General features: G+C 50.0%; 1 protein-coding gene across 3 annotated transcripts in view; it reads right to left on the bottom strand.

Moving 5' to 3' along the window:
• The window catches only part of Adamts7 (ADAM metallopeptidase with thrombospondin type 1 motif 7), a 38,887-nt gene extending 18,585 nt beyond the window's left edge, over nucleotides 1-20,302 (bottom strand). For 2 of the 3 annotated variants that reach the window (XM_013120983.3, XM_040740318.1), the window contains exons 1-8: nucleotides 19,994-20,302; nucleotides 11,910-12,265; nucleotides 10,061-10,226; nucleotides 9,437-9,606; nucleotides 8,190-8,273; nucleotides 7,782-7,906; nucleotides 6,653-6,802; nucleotides 5,346-5,492 (exon numbers count right to left, since the gene is read on the bottom strand). In XM_013120983.3, the coding sequence (XP_012976437.1) occupies nucleotides 5,346-5,492; nucleotides 6,653-6,802; nucleotides 7,782-7,906; nucleotides 8,190-8,273; nucleotides 9,437-9,606; nucleotides 10,061-10,226; nucleotides 11,910-12,265; nucleotides 19,994-20,063 (1,268 nt within the window). In that variant the 5' untranslated portion in view covers nucleotides 20,064-20,302. Of the gene's footprint in view, nucleotides 1-5,345; nucleotides 5,493-6,652; nucleotides 6,803-7,781; nucleotides 7,907-8,189; nucleotides 8,274-9,436; nucleotides 9,607-10,060; nucleotides 10,227-11,909; nucleotides 12,266-19,993 lie in introns of those variants that run through there. The other variant, XM_040740320.1, reaches the window with a different exon arrangement.
• Nucleotides 20,303-20,699: the final 397 nt, after the last annotated feature.

Here is a 20,699-nt window from a genome sequence, read left to right as displayed (position 1 = left end):
TATGCAAAACATACCAACACATTTTAAGAAAAATCTCTAAAATGAAAGAAATATGTTCAGAAAGAATAAACCAGGCCCTGGAGAGATGGTTTCTTGGTTAAGAGCACTTATTGCTCTTACAAAGGACCAGCATTTGGTTCCCAGCATCCAAATCACATGGCTCAAAGAAGCTTCTAACTCTAGTGCCAGGGGATCCAATGACTTCTCTGCAGGTACTGTACTCACATGTGCGTACAATATAAATACAATCAATCCTAAGGAAAAAAAAAACATAACCCAAAGAAAAAGATTTCAGGCCAGGCAGTGGTGGTGCACGCCTTTAATCCCAGTACTCGGGAGGCAGAGGCAGGAGGATCGCTGAGTTCGAAGGCAGCCTGGTCTACAGAATGAGTTTCAGGACAGCCAGGGCTACACAGCAAAACCCTGTTATGGGATAGTTGTACATTGTATGAAGGTGTGTTGCTGTGGTTGGTGTAATAAAAGGCTGATCGTCCAAGAGCTAGGCAGGACTTGCAGGGAGAGAAAGGAAGAAAGAAGAGATTAATCAAGGAGAGCAGGAGACATCATGGAGATGTGGGAAATCAGACATACAGAATAAGAGAAAGGTAAAAAGCCACATGGTAAAACGTAGATTAGCAAAAGCAGGTTAATTTAAGTTATAAGAGCAAATGGGACAAGCCTAAGCTAAGGCCAAGCTTTCATAATTAATAAGTCTCTGTGCCATTATTTGTGAGCTGGCAGCCCAAAGAAAAGTCTGAATACAATATCCTGTCTCTAAAAACCTAAGAAGAGAGGAGGAGGAAGAGGAGGAGGAGGAGGAGGAGAGAAAAAGATTTCATAAATTCATGTAAATCTGAACCTCAGAAAGAGCAGACAAGGCACTTATGAAGAAAGACCAGGTAAAAACGAGTATTTAGAGATTATTAAAGCTAAGAAAATAAAAAGTACAATAAAAAAGTCAAAATTCTAACAGTGCCAAAGGTAGGGACACACATGTATAACACCAGCACTTGGTGGATGGAGGCAGAAAGATTGGGAGTTCAAACTCAACTTTGGCTAGATCCCAAGTTAGAGGCTAGCTCGGGCTGCATGAGACATTCATCTCTAAGCAAGCGAACAAAACCTTTAACAGAATAAGTATATGAAAGACAAAGCAGCACCTCTCTGAAAAGAAGATAGAAAAAGCCCAAAAATTAAGGGAAGAACAACTCAATATCACAAGGGTTCCAGAAAGAAAAAAATAGATTATCAGAAATAAATAATACAAGAACATCTCCAGTAACTGAAAAACATGGGTTTCTAGATGAAGACAGCCCGATAAATGTTCCCCCAAATAAAAAGAGACCAAGGCACATAGTTATGAATTTTAAAGATGCCATAAAAGAAGAAACAGAGTCCTAAAAAGCTTCCAGACTGTTTAAAAGCTCACATTCAAAGACATCAGGATAGGAGTGGTGTGGGGTATCTCAACAGCAATGTTGGAAACTGGTGGATAATGGGGAAAAAATGCCTTCCACATTCCAAGGGTGACTGGGTACCAAATCACACCACAAGCTTGTGTTAAGGAAGAATAAAGACATGTTTAGACAGACAGCTTATCTCTATGTGCCCACTTTGGAAAGATTCTTGAGGGTGTGCTCCATCCAAGCAACAACAAAAGATAATCCCTCAGAAAGTAGCATGGACTTCAGGAAACAGGAAGCCTCTCTACAACAGCTTTAGGGAAAGCCTAGAAAAGTAAGTATCCAGTCTACGGAGAAGACTGGGGGTGGTGTACTGGCTGCTTTTGGGTATCAACTTGACACAAGCTAGAATCATCAGAGAGGAAGGAGCCTTACTTGAGGAAATGCCTCCATGAAACCCATTTCTCAATCAGTAATTAATGGGGGAGGGCCCAGCCCATGGTGGGTGGTGTCATCCCTAGGTTAGTGTCCCGGGTTCTAGAAGAAAGCTGAACAAGTGGGAGGATGGGGGGAGGGAGGGGGAAGCAAGCCAGTAAGCAGCATCCCTCCACGGCCTCTGCATCAGCTCCTGCCTCCAGGTTCCTGCCCTGTGTGAGCTCCTGTTCTGACTTTCTTCTGTGATGGATTCTATTGTAGAAGTGTTTATGCCAATAAGCCCTTTCCTCCCCAACTTTCTCTTTGGTCATGGTGTTTCATCACAGCAACAGAAACCCTAACTAAGACAGGTGAGGAGGTTACAGATCTGGAAAAGAAAGAAAATAATAAATTATGTGACAGGGATAAGCTTCTAAAAAGTCACATTCTAGAAAGCAGCATGGTTAGATGTGGAAGATTTATAAGAGGAAAGTTAGCCAGGCAAATTAAAACCTTGTTATGTGGGGGCTAGATAGTCAGCTTTGTTGTTAAGAGCACTGCCTGCTTCTCCAGAGGACCCAGGTTCAATCCCTCTTGCACACACATGGCAACTCACACCATCTGCAACTCTAGTCTGAGGGACTCCAATGCCTTCTGACCTTCACAGGCACCAGACCACACATGATAAAGCTATATATGTAGTAAGCTTGCTTTTCGAAGACTTTCCCATACGGTGGGATACCTTGCTCAGCCTTGATGGGGGGGGGGGGGGTGCTTGGTCCTGCCTCAACTTAATGTACCAGGCTTTTGTTGACTCTGAATGGGAGGCCATAACCTTTCTGAGGAGTGGATAGGGGGGGTGGGTTGGGAGGAGGTGAGGAGAGTGGGCAGAGGGGAGGGAGAAGGAACTATAGTTGGTATGTAAAATGAATAAAAAATTGTAAAAAGATATGCATGCAGATAAACCCTTATATACATAAAATAATTAAATAGTTATTTTTAAAAAATTCTACCTTGTTATAATAGTTTGTTCAGAAAAAATAAGCACAAAGCCTTAATAATAAAAGCATTTAATATGTATGTATTTGGTACAGTTTTAATGCGAACTGTCCCCCATGGGTTCATAGGTTTGAACACCTGATCCCCAGTAGGTGGCACTGTTTGGAGATGTTAGGGAACCTTTGAGATGCTAGGTCTACAGAGTGCATGCAAGCCACTGGGTGAGGGTTCTGAGGGTTGTAGTCCACCCAATCTCCAACCCACACTTTGTGTGCTGTCTGAAGCTGCAGTTGCCCCAACTGCCTCAGGCTCTCACCTACATGGATAAAGCCCATCCAGCCGCCACCCCTTACCACCCATGATGGACTGCATCCCTAAACAGCAAGTCAGAATCAATCCTTCCTCCCTTGAGTTGTTTCATCAGGGATCTGGTCACAGTAGTGCGACAAGTAATACAATACTTACTCGAAATGTGTTAGAGCTATTTGGGACTGACATAGGAGAAACAAGTTTGAGTACAGGAATGAATGCAATAGGGCTAATTCTCAAACTTCCAGCTAAGATCTAGAATGCAAAAGTGAGAAATAACAGTCTAGGGGTGCTTTTGTGAAAGCACATCTGGATGGGAGCCACATAACTTAGGGTTGAAAGCAGTTGTCTTGAGAGAAAGGAATAAACCACTCCAGTTGACATTTTTAATTTTCCATTGTCTTTGAACCTCAGCTCTGTCAGCAAGTTCTGAAAGGACACGGGAGCATGTGCACAAGCAGGAGAGACACACAGTGTCTGCATCCGTGTCCTTCATCACCCTGTTTGTATATAGCAAGCACTCTTCCTCATGAGCACGGAATCGGGATAGACCCACTGCATGTCTGGAAGCTCACTAAAATGGAGGGTGAATCCATGCAGATACGTGTACCGTGCATACAGCCGAGAGAGGAGCATGGACAGCCCTAAAGGCTACACTATCACTCAAACCCAAACTCTCTTCCCATGAAGAAAGAAGCATTGGTTCTGGAAACAGTGCCTACTAATGAGCAGCCACGTCCCTTCTTGCTCAGGTTGCATGCCTGCATTAATTAGCCAATGACTGTGCTGACAATGACGACACAAGAGGAAAGGACAAGATAGGCCCCGTAGCCATCTTTTCTTTTGGGTTGTTCCTTATCGGTAAGCAGAAGGTGGGCCACTGGGAATGAATGAGCATGTGGAGGAAAGAACTCAGAAAACAACAGAGTAGTCTAAGTAGTTTGAATACTTTCATTCCACTGTCCCAATGAAGATCACGCAGAAAGGCCAGTTGTGCAACTATGATCATTCTGCATGTTCAAAGCTGACACTAGCATTTAAGATAAAACTGGCGGCAGGGGATGGACACAACATTTCCAAGAGTATGCCTGGCCACACTGAGCAGCAGAACCACACTCCTGATCTATACAAAGTGAAAGGATAGCAGAATGTGTGCTCAGAAGTTGGTTAGGGACCCAGTAAGGTGGCTCAACAGGTTAAGCAGCTTGCCATGCAAGTCCGGCAGCCTAAATTTGATGCCCAGGACTCACATAAATATACAAGGAGAGGACTACACACAGTTGTCCTCTGACTTCCATACATGCACTGTGGTGCACACACACACACACACACACACACACACACACACACACATGCACAAGCACATGGATACACACACAAATATACACACTGATAATTTTCAAAAAGAGAGAGTGTGAGTCGGGTGGTGGTAGCTCACACCTTTAATCCCAGCACTCAGGAGGCAGTGGCAGGCAGATCTCTGTGAGTTCAAGACCAGCCTGGGTTCTAGGACAGCCAGAGCTACACAGGGAAATCCTGGACAGAAAGAGAGAAAAGAGAGAGAGGAGGGGAGAGAGAGAGAGACAGAGATAGAGACAGAGAGACACAGAGAGAGAGAGAGCTTTAAAAATAAAAGGAGGAAGAGAAAAGGGAGTAAAAGAATTTAGAGCTCAGCAGGTAAAGACACTTGTCTGACAACCTGAATTAGAACCCCAGAACACGCATGATGTTGTTCTCTGACCTCAAACATGTACACCCCAATCAATAAATAAGGGCAAAAGTAATTTAGATTTAACCCTTTTTCTTATTTAAAATATTAAACAGGAATGTAAAAGAGCTCAGCAAAGTAAGTGATTGAAGGAAGGAAACACCTTCTATTTTTGCTCCTCTTTGCCTGGTCTCACTGGGCTGTGAAGTTGGCCACCCATCCTCCAGTATCACTCCTTGCCAGCCTCGGCTACCAGCATCTTCCTACTCCACACAGTAATAGCCTTCCCTGTCCGCAGCAGGCCCACCTCCCTGCCCTGGAGCCCGGCACTTCTCCTCGATGGGCCCCCATGAGCTCCTGCCCATCCTCCAAGACACAGCACAGGTTCACTGTGCAAGACGACCCTTGAGGTCCCGTATCTACCAGGTGCCCCGCTACCTGGCACTGCATCCTGCCATGGGACAACAACCACAGAGACAGGGCCCGGCTAGCAGGCTGAGGGAAGGACTTACTCGAGGAACCTGGTGATGTACTCGCGGCTGCAGCGGGACCAGGTGAGCGGAATGCCTCCATCGTACAGGAGCTGTGGAGACATGATGAAAGGCCGTTTCCCAATGGACTCACAGTCATTGCTGGTGCCGTCATGCTGAATGCCAAAACTGCGTGAGAGCACAGGCCCCAGGGGCAGGTGAGCAGCAGGAGGCCACCAGGCCTCCTTCCCATGGAGGCCTGTAAGGGGTACAGTCCCCAATTCCCAGGGCTAGCTGTCACCTTAGTAGCTGTGTGGCCTGGAGAAAGTCACACACCCTCTCTAGCCTGTTTCTTTAAGACACAATACGGGGGTGACAGTGGTATCCCCTGGGTTTCCCATCTCCACGGACCATGCTGAGCCTGAAATGAACCCGTTTTGAGACCCTCAAAGCCCCAACCTTGTCTCCAGAGCTAGCCAACAATGGCAATCCAGGAGACACGACTGGGGGGTCTGTTGTAGCCCTACATCCTCACTGGCCCCAAGATGACTTCAGGCTGTGAACTTGAGTTAGGAGGTCTGAACGACCACTTTCCAGGAAGGTCTCAAGAGACCACCCTTAGGAAGGACTCAAGAAAAAGGTCCTGAGCACCAGCTATGAACCAGGAACCATGCCAGCTACTAACTCACTCAGCCCTCATCACCCCGGAGAGCCTCAGAGAGGCCAAGGAACCAGCTAGAGTAACATAGCCAGGACACAGAAGGACTGGGGCCACCAACACAGGCATGGCTGTCACTCAGCTCAAATCCTCTGGCCCATAGAACTCTCTGGCAGCCTGCCATGAAGCCAATTCACCAGCTAGCCAACCCTGGCACAGGTGGCAAAAGGCACAGGTCGCGTTACACTGGAGCCACAGACAGAAGTGACATTACCGCGTCCAGCTCCCTCTGTCTATGGGGAGCACACAGAGGCCCAGAAAGGACACGGCACTTGCCCAGGGTCAGGGAGTAGGCAGGAATGGAAGCAGAGTGACAAGAGTCAAAGATGCCAGCACGGAGGGCAATTAAGGGGTAGGCCAAGGCTCCTTATACTGACTGGCCATCCCCACTGCTCTCACACGACATGCTGCAAACGGCTCTCAGCCATGCTCCCACAGGCCTCTCTCCTGCTTACAGGAGGGCAGTCTTGTTGAGGAAAACAGGGACGGTGCTGGGGCTTTGTCACTGGGAGTGCCATCTCAGACAGTATCATTCCCTGGGGTTTTGTGACCCATGATCCTTCCTGGCTGGTGCCCAAGAGTGGAAAGGTAGTGTTGGGTTCCTAATTAGCAGGGAGGGCAGGTGACTTACCTGTGTCCTAGCTCATGGGCCACAGTGAAGGCGAGTGGCAGGCCAGTGTCCTCACTGACGCTACAGCTGAGTTGAGGGTGGCACATGCCAGCCACGTGAGACAGGCCCAGGGTTTCACAGGGGTGGTTCATGGCTGCACACAAATCTTTCCTGCAAAGAAAGAAGTGGTCACAGGCAGGCTCAGTCCAGCTCCAAGGAGACAGGGAGCAGCCTGGCCCACCCTAGATCAGGGAGCAAGGGTGCCTCTTCTCATCACTCTGACATTGGACCCACATATGGCCATTTGAGAAGCTGGCGCCTTTGCTCACATACAACCTTCCCACAACAGTGGGACCTCAGAAAGGGATGTTCAAACAATTCCAGCCACCATACCCCAGTAAAGGGAAGATGACTCCTGGTGAAACACTGACTCTGAACCAAAGAGATAGCTTAATGGGTAAAGGCATTTGTGGTCAGCCTGATGTCCTGAGTTAGATCCCTGGAATCTACATGATGGAAGGCAAGAAGCAATATCTGCAAGTTGTCCTCTGAGTTCCACATATGTGCTATAGCATGTATATATGCATGCACATGAACACACACTCATATGCACACTCATACGCACGCGCGCACACACACACACACACACACACACACACACACGAATAAATGTAAGTTTTAAAAGTTGGAAAAAATAAAGTGAGCATAGGTGAGAGGGAGGGAATTGAAAACAAGCAGCATGAGAGTAACTTTGAAAGCCAGTGCTCTGTAAACAGATTCTCGGCCACCAACCCACACAACTGAAAAGCACAACACTGCACACACACTCTCCACATACCATACACCACACCACACATACTTCACATGCATCCCATATACATAGATAGACCATATACGTACAGCATAAACACATATACCACACACACACACACACACACACACACACACACACACACACACACACACACCAGTGAGTCCTGAACACATCTTTGGATTGCACCTCTGTCCACTTCCTGCTTGTGTTATCTAAACTTCACTGGGAAAGACATTACGGTGGGGAGCTGGGGTGGCTGCAGGTGTCTCCATATTGCTTACGACAATAACATGAGACTCCTCAGTTCTAAGGCCCTCTCCCTTCCTGGTGCGGTACCTGGTGAGCAGGATGGCAGTATCATGGTGCTGTGGATGAGCGTCCCCCTTCGTGTTGATGTTCTTCTGCCACTTGCAGAAGCTCTTCAGAGTGTTGTCTGCATGGTGTGTGACCTTTAAGTCCTTCTGGGGACAGAAAGAGTGGTGGCTCATACCTCACACTGAGCTCTGAGGGACAAGCCTAATTTGCCTCCACGCCAAGCCGGGAGTCAGAAATCTAAGGGACAGAGCAGCCAGGCCCTCGTTCCTCGACCCCTCTGTCTGTGACCTGGCAGAAAGTGTCTCCATGGCCAGAAGTGTCAGAGGATACTATCAAAGCCAAGGAGGCCTATGCTTGTCCTTGCACATAGGTTAGTCGAGGCACACGCAGGCCGGGAGAGCCCCAGCTTAGAACCATACGACTCCTCACCTCCTCGTCTTCCAGCAGGATAAGGCGCACAATGGTGATGTGAATGGGGTTCCCAATGCTGGGGTCGTGAAACAGTCCAGCCACCTATCCGAGAGGGTGCGAGAGGGGATCAGGCTGAAACTAGGATATAGGATATGGAACCCAGTGTCCACCCCAGCCACCCAGGAACACATACATCTGACCACACCCCAGCTGCTCACAGTGCTGTGGGTATGTATGCGTTATGCCCGCATGTCGCCCCACCCAGCAGTGGCAGATCACACACACAATCCTGGAGCCTAGAGGCGGCTTCCTAGGGCTCTGGCCCCTTGAGGTCAGAGATGATGAGGATAAAGTGATACCTGGGGTTGCCATCACCCCATATTCAGGCTGTGTGTCAGCCCCTTAACCACCTGCGGGAGAATGTGAAAGCCAAGCCCACCTCTTCCCAATAGAACATGCTGAGCCTTGAAGCAAAGATGCCTGATCCTTGGTTACCCACGGGATGTCATGGGAGTCTCTTAAGCCTGGGTAGGTCTCACTGAGCGTAAGTCTTGACCCCCAAGAGACTCTCCTGATAATGACAGGGGCTCCAGCTAAGCTGCTGCCTATTTTAAGTAGAGCCTGTAAGAGGTGACACTGGGAAGAGCAGGACCTCAGGGCTGAGAACCCTACCCTGCCCTTCCTCCCCTGTCCAGAGGCCAAGCCCTGCTGTCCAGCAATAGCCCCTATAGCCTGGACTTCGGTGGCCACCTCCCTGTGCAGACTCAGCCAGAGAGGCATGAGTGAGACCCCTGAAGCAGAAGGCCTCAGAGGCCCTTGGTTCCCTAAAGAGCAATGAGCCAATGATGGTATCCAAGCTAGGAAAGGCTACCTCAGAACTACACTGGATCTCGAGGACTCACGCACAGTGGGGCTGTGATGTTGGCAGGTGGGCGTCAGCCATGGCTGCAACCCCTTCTTTTGAGCCCTGGCTTCACAGCCATACATACTAGCTGACCTCACAGACACTTCCTTTAAGGTGGCAGCAAGCGAGCCCTGGCCTTGGGGACCGACAGAGCAGTATAGCGATCTACACTCCTGGGAAGCTACAAGGATCAGCCTGGTGGCCTGCAGGTTCCTCCATGCCCCCAAGGAGGAGGAGGCCCTGACTCTACAGTCAACACAGGGGTGGGAGGGTCAGCCACCCATATCTCCCTTTGTGTCCCATTTCAATGTCCCCCCCTAAGCCATCCCTGCCGCCCTTGTAGCAACTGCTGCAGCCTCACCATGTTCATGATGGTCAGTACATAGGTCTCTACTTGTGGCTGCCCGTGGTACTCCACCATCTTGGCATCAGCTACCACCAGGGTCTCCACCCATTTCTCTTTGCTGACCGATCGCTGCTGCCTCCGCCTCCGCTGCTGCTGTTCCCAATGCTCTGGCCTATGCTCCAGTTCTGGGGACAATGATGGGCAGACATGGAGTGGGTGAGATCCCCCAGGTTCTGAGCTGTAAGGCCCCCAGTAACACTGGTTAGTCTAGAGTAGAAGCAGGAAAGAGGGGTCGGAGGCTCCTCGCCAGTGTCCCTGCTGGAATTGGCTACGGACAGCCCAGCCACCTGAGGAAGAGCGATTGATGGAGACAGAGACACCTGAAGCAATTCGTAGGGAGAGCAAAGGAAGATGAGTGTTAACATGGGCAAAGGAAGTGAGCAGGAGGGACAGTCCAGGGGAACTGTCAAGTTCATGCCACAGGTTAACGAGGCTTCAGAAGCTAAGGTGGTATAACTGTTTGAATGTTGTGTCTCTCTAGTCCAAGGAAGCTGGGCATGAAGATATTGAGAGAGGCTCCTAGAAAGGACATGTGTCTCTGGGTCATTGCTAGCCACAACTCCATAGGATGGTACATACCTTGCACTCCACAGGTGCCTGGAGTCCTTGAGTCACCCTGCTGAGCCCGCTGCTCGGGGACTTGGTGCTTGTATACCACGTGGGGCTGGGCATGTCCAGCCTGAGCTGGAACTCCATGGAGAGGCTCGATGAAGTAGTCCTCATTGGAGAGCTGGAACACACCTCTCTGGGGAGGACACACCAGGGTCACTGGAAGAGGCCTGCTACCTGGCTGCCTTTCCACCAACTCCAGAGGCTGCCACTGCCCAGCCAAGTCCCACCTCCCTAATCTGAGCCCAGATAGGGCGGCTCCCTCCTGCTGGCCTAATGCTAATGCTTTCCTTGCCCTTCTACACAGCCAAAGACTTCAAAGCAAAGCACTGGCCCTTACTAGAAGTCTCTTGAAATATCTCCAAGGATCCTGCCCCACCACCATTAGGAGGGAGAAAGAGGCCTGCATGAAATCTAACAGGATGACATTTTACACAGTCCCAGAAGGCCCTCCTGAGTCGGGTGGCCCATGGCCAGGCCCTTGGGATGTTTTCATCTCCTTTGCCAGCCAGTCTTCTCCAGCTACTAGGTCCCCTCCTAGCTGGTCATTGCTTCCCATTGACCTCTCCAGTCTCCCTGAGGCAATGAATCACTCCAAAGGCAGCTCTGTCATACCCAAGCCACCCCGTTGCCATGACCACCAAGACATCCTGCCTCTTGGGTCCGTAGCTGGCCAGAGAAGTCAAGCTGGCAAGAGTGCTTTGGGCACATCTGTCTGGCACAGAGTTCAGAGAAGAGAGGGACATGGAAAGCTTCCAGGCAGTGCACCAGCTCTGGAGCAAGCCTGGAGCTCCAATAGAGAAGAAAGTGTCACCTCCTTTAGACTTTCCCATTAGCACCAATTAGACCCCTTGGGTCACACAGAGTCAAGAAGCCCAGAGTACTAAAGGTGCACCTGCTTTGGGGACTACAGATGGGGTTTTGAATCAGCCTCCAAAATCCCTAAATGACTGGTGACCTCAGGCAAGGGCTTCTCGAAGCCTGCTTCTTAACCTTTAGAATAGGAAGGAGATCTCTGCTCAGCTGCCATGCAGGCTCAATGAGAGGAACTTCGTGCAGCCGAGAATAGGCTCCTAAACCAGAATAGGTTACTGCACAGACAGGCCTCTCAGGCCTAGGCCTTCTGCAGCTCATAGTGCATGCTGCTTGTTGCTGGTCCCATAATTTTCACCTGAGCCATTTTGGCTGAGAACCCTTTGAAAGCCATGGACGGCGGTGCGTGCACACCCTGTTCCTGCTGTACACCGTAGGGTGCTGGAAGCTGCAAAGAGCAGATGAAAGCTGCCTGGAGCCGAAGATGCCTTAGCCTTTGCTAGTAGAACCCCACCAGCCATCAGGGCTGCAGGCAGTGGCAGAACTGTCTTAGAGGCTGACAAAGGAAGAGAGGGACTTCAGGGGACCTCTGCTCTGGGCTGTAAGGCTAAAGTCAAGGGACACCTAAGTGACTCTGCAAAGAATAAGTCATAATTGATACCCCAGAGAAGTAAGCAGCCAACTGCTCACTTGGCCTCTGCAAGCTCTCTTCCATGTGGGGGGTCTCTGGAGCAGTAGCTTCTATCCTACCCAGGGCATTCTCAGAAATTCAAGAATTGGGTCCAAGCCTTGATAGAAACCAAGGCCGACAGGAATCTGGCCCACATAAAACTTCCTAACTTTCTGTCCTTCAGAACAAGGAGATCTGTACTGTCATTACTGTTTCCTTCATGAACACAATAAATGGCAAAGGAAAGGTATATTGACCAAAGCCACCATGCAGAGTCAATGTCACGCCAACCCCAGCCCCCCCCCACCACCACCACATGCATCCCAGAGAACTCACTAGGCCATCACAGGCGCTGATGGCTGCAAAGCCACCTTCCAGCTCTGGGTCCTGCACATCACCAAGCAAATGGCAGGTAGGGACACTGGTTCGGATGTGCACATGGCCTAGGCTGCTGCGACGCCGGATCTCACTCACAAAGCCGGGTGCCAGGAGATAGGGGTTGGTGGTCAAGTTGAAGAGCAGCTCCCGCCCTCGGTACTGCAGCTGGTAGAAAGCGGATGAGCCCTGGGTGGCAGACACATCTCGCTTGCGCAGCACTCGTGGCCACAGCTCATAGGACAGGAAGGAGCCTCCAGCGTCTACTCGCACAGGGTGCACAATGTCCAAAGCCGACCGGCCCTCGGTTGCGAGGCCTGCAAGAGAAAGCAGCATTCGGGTCCAAGGCAGACTCAAAGATCTAGAGAAGTGGTCCTCAGCCTTCCTAACCCTGCAACCCTCGAATACAGGTCCTCATGTGGTGGTGATCCCCAACCCTAAAGTTATTTCATTGCTACCTCATAACTGTAATTTTGCTACTGTTATGAGCCAGAGTGATGTAAATATCTGTTTTTCAGTGATCTTAGGCAACGCCTGTGAAAAGGTTGTTCAACCCCAAAGGGGTTGTAACCCACAGATTAGAACCCACTGTACTAATGACCACCAGGAACTAGAGAAGGGGGTGGCTAAGAAATGTCAACTGAGGCTAGAATGCCTAGACTTAAATCTCTACCATGGCTAGGCCCAGTGAGGCAGGCTTGTAATCGCCACATAGGAGGTAGGAATACAGTCCCCACTAATAACACATCCAATCTCAGAAGAGCAAAACTAAACCCTCCCATGCTTTTTACCAGCTTTGCTGTCTCATTACGCCATGCCTCGGCTTCTCCATCTGAATTCCTATAGTAACCTTTTTTTTTTTTTTTTGAGACAGGATTTTTCTTTGTAACAGTTCTGGCTGTCCTGGAACTCTGTAGACCAGGCTGGCCTTCAACTCACAGAGACCCGCCTGCCTCTGTCCCCCACCACCACTCCCACCCCCAAGTGCTGGGATTAAAGACATGCACCACCACTGCTCAACTTCCTACAGTAACTTTTTAACCCATCTCTCTCCCTGCTTACACCTCAGGAGCCCTCTGTCAACTCATTTTCAACATGGCAACCAGAAGGGCTCATGAGCTTACAGTGCTCACGATACTGCAGCAACTCCCACCTCTCTCAGAACATAACATAACATTATAGCAGTGGCACATGAGGCCCCAGGCAAGGAGAACTCTCCAATCTTGTCTCCAAACACTTCCCTCTGCTGGAGCCTCCAGCCCCTTAATGTCCCTCATCAGGCCTGATGTGTCCTCACCTCAGGATGTGGCATTGCTCCCTATGTCTGAACGGCCTTCCCTCACTTCTATACTAAAGTACTGTGTTGTCAGAACAGGGGCTTTCAAGCCAAACCTGGCCCTCAGTCCAACAGTTTTCACGAAGAGTCACACTATCCTGAGTACCAGTGTCAAGAGAGAATGACTCTACCCCCGTTTATTCAAGTGAACAATTGCTATTGACAGCGCATCTTGAGGACTGATAACGAACTTATTTGTGCCAACAAAGAAAGAAACATGTGACTATACCAAAACAATACCAGAAACACCAGACCTGGGAGCTTGTCAGACCAGGTGGAACCTTCTCACTTTAAACTTTAAAGGAGCCCCAAGATTGAGATGTAGCAGGCACACTGACTGACCACCAGGTAGGTCATGAGCCTTGTCTAGGAAAAGCACCATGCCAAGGGACCCTCACATGTCCTGGGGCTTCAGTTCAAGAAATTTTTTTTTCTGTCAGGGACCTATGATTCCTTTCAAACTGGCACTCAAGACCGCCACTGATGACCAAGAGTAGTACCAAGTGACATAGGGGATACTCTGAATTACAACGGAGAAACTTGATGCCATCTCTTGCGTTGTGTCTGTTTCTGACACGGTTCACGCATGACATCCTCCTTTAAGCCCTTGCACAAACATCTCTCTGTGAGGCCTCCCTTGGCCGTTTTACTTTAATAATGGGACTCATCGGGTTTCTCTGTCTCCCTTCCCTGCTTTATTTCCACACACAGTAATGATACACACCATCACTTTTTTTTATTATACGTCCCTTTGTTTTCTCCTTCCAATGTCATCCCATCTAGGGAAGTAAGAATCTTTCTATTGTTTGCTGAAGAATTTTTTCAAGTGCTACAGAGTTTGGAACTTGGTTGGTTGTTTTCTGGGAAATATTTGTTGAATGAATGTGTAGACCAGAATAACTTACATGTCAGGGGCTCTTCTGAGGACTGAATGTACTGAACCACCCTACACACAGCAGTGCCTGGCCCACTGGACTCAGCAGACATTGTTAGGCCTGCTACTCGGCCTCGTAGATTAGAAAATGTGTCCTCAGATGCCTGCGGGATATGCAAGTGTCTGTTGGCCTCCTGGGATGGGGAGGAGGACCACCCAGATGGGGCTCTCTGCTGCCTTTCTACCGCTGCCTCGGCGGAACACCCTTGACTTCCTCTCCCTTGGAAAGAGTCCATGTGAAGGAAGGGATCCTGAGCTGCAGAATGCCCCAAGACCTCCCTCGGCTCAAGCCCTCGGGGTTGGAAGACCATTCTCTCTATCACTCTTGCGTCGCCCAGAAAGGAAAAGGATTCTTCATATTGTTGGTTGGTTGTTTGTTTGTTTCCAGGCATCCCTTCTCAGAAACAAACATTTGTAAACGTACAAGATAGAAGAAAAGACCAAGAAAGTCCACTGTGTAGAAATAACCTTGAAAGTGGAGCGCAGAATTGCGTGGTCATTCATTGGGTTGTTAAGCGAGGCCAAACAGCAGTGTTAACAACTAAGGTCACTTTGAAGCAGCAATGAGCATCAAGGTTTATTTCAAAGTATCTGCATCAGTGAGACAAAAGTATTTGTGGGGCTGGAGAGGAGGATCCACAGTGAAGAGTGTACGCCGCTGTTACAAAGGACTTGGGTTCGGTTCTCAGCACCCACATGGCAGCTCACAACCACCTGTGGCTCCAGTTCCAGGGGATCCATTGCCCTCCTCTGGCCCCCTCAGGCCCCTAACCACGTGCAGTACACATGTATACACTTAACATACACAAAATAAAATAACTCTGTTGTTGTTATTTCATTTTGTTTTTCAAGACAGAGCCCTGGCTGTCCTGGAACTCACTCTGCAGACAAGGTGGGCCTAGAACTCACAGAGATCCACTGTCTCTGCCTCTGGAGTACTGGAATTAAAGGCATAAACCTCAACTGCCCAGCTAGCCTACTGTGGAGCTGAGGAAGATAGTGCTTGCCCTGCAAACATGAGTTCAATCCCCAGAACCCACATAAAAACCCAGGCCTGGTGATGCACGCTTATAATCCCAACACCAGAGAGGTAGAGACGGGAGGATCCCTGGGTCTTGCCAGCCAGTCAGCTTAGCTAAATTGGCAAGCTCCAGGCAAATGATAAACATTGTCACAATGGAGGTGAATGGCCACCACACACATGTCCTTTAGCCTCCACACATATGTGCTAATATTGGAATCCACTGTATTCATAAGTAAATATTCATACTCCATAAATTAAATGTGTTGGTCATATTGATAATTAAAGAAAATGCTAAATATCACTTGAGGTTATAAAAGCTGGAGGTATAATATTTTCTAATCCAGGTTCATAGCTTCCTGGGATTTGTGGTCCTTTGGACGGAAGACTCTAGTCTGACATACCAAGAATAAAGTATGTCAGACTGCTTTCCAGACAAGAAAGCAAACAAGAGCTCAGAGTAGTAAAGTGGGCTAAAGCCACACATTGAGCATGAGAGAACTGAGACTCGACCCCATTTCCCAAGTTTCTTCAGTAATGTCACTCTATACTCTCAGAGGTTTGTCTGTTCCCCATCGTCTATATGAAGAAACTTGATTAGGTAAGTTTCCGAGAAGTTCATAACTTCAAAAGAAATCTCAGAGGGCTGGTATGGCTTGGATGGTAGAGTGATGAGTTACATACATATAAAGCCCTGAGTGCAATCACCACCTTGGCCAGAAGCTTGTCATGGTGGCACACACAGATCCCAGCATTTGGGAAGGGGAGGAATGAGGATCAGAAATCTAGGATCATCCCTAGCTGCATAAGGAGCTTGAGTCCAGACTGGCTTATTTAAGACTCTTGAAATCTCTTGTGTATGCCTGCCTGCATTAGTGCTCTGAGTCTCCTGCTCTTGTTCTCCAGCCCTTCCACTCTGTGAAGTCCCTAGACTCCAGGCACAGCTAGGAAACTTATTGCTCTCATTCATTGAGGTCTCATCCAGTCCAGGTGCTGTTAGTAGCAGTGATCCCTCAGGCCCACAGAAATATTCTGGTTCAAGTGTCCTGCAGATATATCCTGAGCTCTCTTTGCTGCCACCTGCCAAGTTGGGAGGCTATGCCTACTCAGAGGCTCGACTGTGGCCATGTCACAAATCCTCCCTCTATCTACTGCCAGAACTCATGCAGGGTGCCCCTCACATGCCAGTGGTGTACCTCTGCTCAAGACATTGCCCTCTGCCCACAGCTGCCCTTCCAGCCAGCGCCTTCTCTGAGAGTCAGGGGACGACCAGTGAGCTGGGAAGGGTGGCTGTGTAGCTCTGAGCAAGTCTTTCCAATCAATGAACTTCAAGGGGTGGTAAGTGCCAAGAGTTCCCAGACTTCCTGGACAAGACTTTCTTAAAAACAAATTCCCAGGCTCCATCCCACTCACTGAATCAGCATCTCCAATAAAGAGGATGAGGAAGCTCCATTTTTTTTTTTAGCAAGAGCCCCAGGGAACTGGACTTTGAGGAAGTGTGGAAATCTCCCACTGGGAGTGAACTTGGCTAACTGACCATCAACAGTACCTACAGAGCTTTGAAAAGGTCCAGGCACCTAGTACCTAGTCCACAGACTGCTATTCTGATTGTCTTGGGCTCTAGGGTCCCAAGATACATATGCTGTGTAATCATACCTTTGCAGGGGTTCTGGCTGGGTCCTCTCAGGAGCTAGCATGCTTACTACCTTTACATTCTAATATGGGTATTTGAGAATACTACCCCATAACCATAAACTGCAGGCCTGTTTCTATTTATTGACACAAATATTGGGGGGGGGGGGGGGAGTCAATTTCCAGTGTTTAAGAGTTATACGATCTTAATGTAAAAATTTCAATTCCCAGCCTTCCTTCAAGCCTTGTCATCTACATACATGAGACCTAAATTCCTACGGGTCCTAAAAGTGGGCTGAAGGAAAGCAGTAAGTCCTCTTTAGAGGACCTGTGTCCCCCATCTGTCTCTGTCCCCCCTACTTACTATTGTTCCCAGCACTGAGGCTGTGTATAGATAGGTTGCCTGTTAGCATCATGTATGGATTTTCTTTCACTCAGTAAAAAATTTCATCTCTAACCAAATTGGGAAAGGCAATAAACAGGCCAAGAATCCATTATTTCTAAACAAATACGTCTCTCCACCAGCCTTGTTTGCTTATTTCTGTTATGAAATGCTGGGTTCCCAGTACCCTCAGCTACTGTTTGGAATCATTTGGTATTCCAAAGTTCAGAGAAGTGCAAAAAAAAAAAAAAACCTACCATACCCTCAAAGTAGAGACGTTGGCACAAGGCATCCACAGCTCTCTCCCCAAACGCCCACCCTGGCACAGCATAGAGAACATCCAAGCAAGAGAAGGTGATGGCTGCCTTGCTTGGACTAGAATTGGCATCGATAAAGAGATCTTCATCAGATCCTTGGGCTTGCTCAGCATCCACCTTATAAACTGAGCCAGCCTTAAAGCATCTCCAAAGATAAGCACAGCGAATGAAAAGATAAGCAGGCCGGGCATTGGTGGCGCACGCCTTTAATCCCAGCACTCGGGAGGCAGAGGCAGGTGGATCTCTGTGAGTTCGAGGCCAGGCTGGACCGACAGCCTCCAAAACAGAGAAACCCTGTCTCGTAAAACCAAAAAAAAAAAAAAAAAAGAAAGAAAGAAAGAAAAGCAGTTCTCAGTGATGCCTACCGGAAGACCCAGGAAGAGACTTTGGTGGCTGAAACCATCAGCACCTAGTGGCAGTAAAGAATAATTGCAGGTTCGAATACATTCACCAACATGAACCTACACAGGAGCAGAGCATCGCAGCTGAGATTCCCTTGGATGAGATTCCCTTGATTGCCTTGATGAGACTGAGTACCTGCCATGCCACACACACTCCCATGACAAAGACTCTTCCTATCACTCTAGGGTGACAACTCTACTGCAGAGATTCTGCCAGAGAAATGTCAACCTTGTACTAGCCCTCGCCTCCCTATCAAGAACCTAAGTTACGATTCAGCCCTTCAAATGACCTGCAGCACAGCAGCACAAATACACAGGACTCCCACAGCAACGCAGAGGGAAATACAGCCTGCGCGAGGGAATGGGGCAGCCATAACTGAACCTGGCAACCCCAGAGTCCATGGGGCGGGGGGAGAGTGAGCCTAGGACGTGCTTTTTGAGTACCATTCAGTGGCAAGAGTCCATGCTTAGAAAAACCAGACAAAGAGGCTCACGGCCTCCAAGTCAGAAATCCTGAGAGCAGAAACAGGAGGGCCCACACTCTATCTACAGGGATTCCAGAGACACATGCTCTGCCCTGGTGGGGTCCCCAGATTATTGAAGGAAGGGTGGCTGGCCTGCCCTTCATCCAGGCAACAAGTCCAAATAGCAGGACTCATCAAAGCCACAAATCCTATGGAGTCTGTCTAGAAGAGTAATAAAGATAATGACCCACTACATGGCAGTTACTGCCCAGTAATAAGCAACTGACCTTCAGTATTTCAGTCCTCATAAAAGTCCTAAAAGACGCACCTCTCCCTGACCACACACACACTTCCCAAGAGCCCAGGCACAGGCTGTTTCTGCTCTCTTTCCACTGCCCCCACCAGCAGTCGACGCTAGTTTTTGAACCTGCTCCTCATAGACGAGGTTTCTCTATGGGTCAGCTTCCTTGCAGGTTTGATAAGTAAGACTGAGTAAGTCCGGGTCCTAGTAGGTGCTCACTAAATGTTTTTATACACACACACCCCACACTCGCCTTCCTGAAGGTGACTGTTAAATCAGTGATAAAACACCTCTCTCCCCAGCCCTTCTTCCCAGCGGTTTAAATGTTGCTGATGTTCGGGCCCACAGCTCCAGTACATTCACGAGGAAGGCAAGTAGCCTAAACCCGCCCTGGGCAGATTTTCCTCGAGGTCACTCCAGCCCGATCCATATTGGTCCAACCCATCCAGAGTTCATCCAATCCTCCAGTCCATCAACCCCAGCAATACTCTTGAATCCCTCACCTGCCGATACATTCCCTAATCCCTGACCAGTCCCCAGCCGACCTGGAGCTTCGTAAGCACAAAGCCTGGGGTCTCCCACATCCCTGGCTCGCATATTCCCAAGCCGGCTGCTCCGGACTCTCCAGAAGAGTGCTGCAACACAGGTCGCCGCCAAACAAGAGCCTGGACGTTCGCCAGAGGCTCGTCGGAGGCCGGCCGGCCGGGCGGGGCTGGGAGAGTTAACCCAGGGCGGAGGAAGAAGCTCCGGCTCCCTATTCCCCTCCCTGTGCCTTCAACACTTGGGGGAGGGGGAGGCAGGAAATGCAAGGGCTTTGGGGTCTAGGACCCCCGTGCCGCCAAGCTGGGAGGCGCGGCGGCGCACCCCAGTAGACCTGCGACTTGGTGCGGTCCACGACAGCGTCCTGGCCAGGTTGCTTTCCAGAAGAGTCACCCAAAGGAGAGGGTGAGAGGCAGAATCCCTCAGGATCCGTCCAACCCCATCAGAGGAGCTCTCTCCGGACATATGCGCGCATCGCTGCACGAACAGCTGGGAAGCTGGAGCCCGAAGAGTGCAAGCTCACTCCAGTAAGAAAGTCCTGGACGCCAACTGAGTCGAGGTCTGAGGGATGGCTCCCGGTGGGTACAGCTTAGCTCATCTGCCTTCCCGACTCGGAGCTGTTCCTAACCCCAGGAGGAGCCCTCCCCGCACAGGGTGCGACTGGGGATGCAGGGAGCGGGGCAGGGCCAGGCGGGTCCCAGAGGCTCAGTCACCTACCTGATGCAGGTCCCGGGACGTTAGACGCCAGAGCACACAGGATCAAGAGGAGACTCGTACCCCGGTGCATGGCCAGAGTCGGGTGGCCGTTGGACGACCCCTAGCTCACGCCTTCGTCTGTCGCGTTTGCGTCCCAGCCGGGGCCCGGGTCCGACTCAGGACATGCCTGGCTTCAAGCAGCTCCTTAAGTCCAGGTCCCGACTCTGGCCGGCGGGCAGCTGCACTCGCTCCTCCGGCAACAAAGACTGCAAGGACCGCCCCCTCGGCCAGCTGCCGAGGCAAAGAAAGAGAGCGAGAAGCGGAGAAAGAAAGAAAGAAAAGGAAGGGGGGGAGCAGGGCGCCCACCCCCGCCCCGCCCGGCGAGCTCCTACCCCCGCCCCCGCCGGCCTCGCCCCGCCCCCCCCCGCCGGGCCTCTGAGCCCTGCGGGCGGGCCACCTCTTGCAAGGCCGAGTAGGGGACCCTGCCGGCAGTCCCCACCCCACCAATTTAGGCTCCAGACCGCCTGCAGGGCTGCGGGCGTCCCCTGGTGGTGGAGCAGGCCCAGACCGCCAGTATCCTCCGAAGTCCCCTAAAGAATCTGGAGTTACTACAGTTTCTGCCTTGTCACTAATCTGTGCTTCAGGAGACGTCCTTGGGTATGCTTCCCAGGACCAGCAGGCCTGCCCTTCTGAAAAAAAGATCCTGGAAACCTCCCAAGGGACCGAG

The sequence above is a fragment of the Mesocricetus auratus genome, unplaced genomic scaffold (genome assembly GCF_017639785.1).
Source record: "Mesocricetus auratus isolate SY011 unplaced genomic scaffold, BCM_Maur_2.0 Super-Scaffold_100691, whole genome shotgun sequence".
Taxonomy (NCBI): domain Eukaryota; kingdom Metazoa; phylum Chordata; class Mammalia; order Rodentia; family Cricetidae; genus Mesocricetus; species Mesocricetus auratus.
Note: the sequence above shows the minus strand (reverse complement) of the source record. Positions and strands in the feature narration are given on the sequence as shown.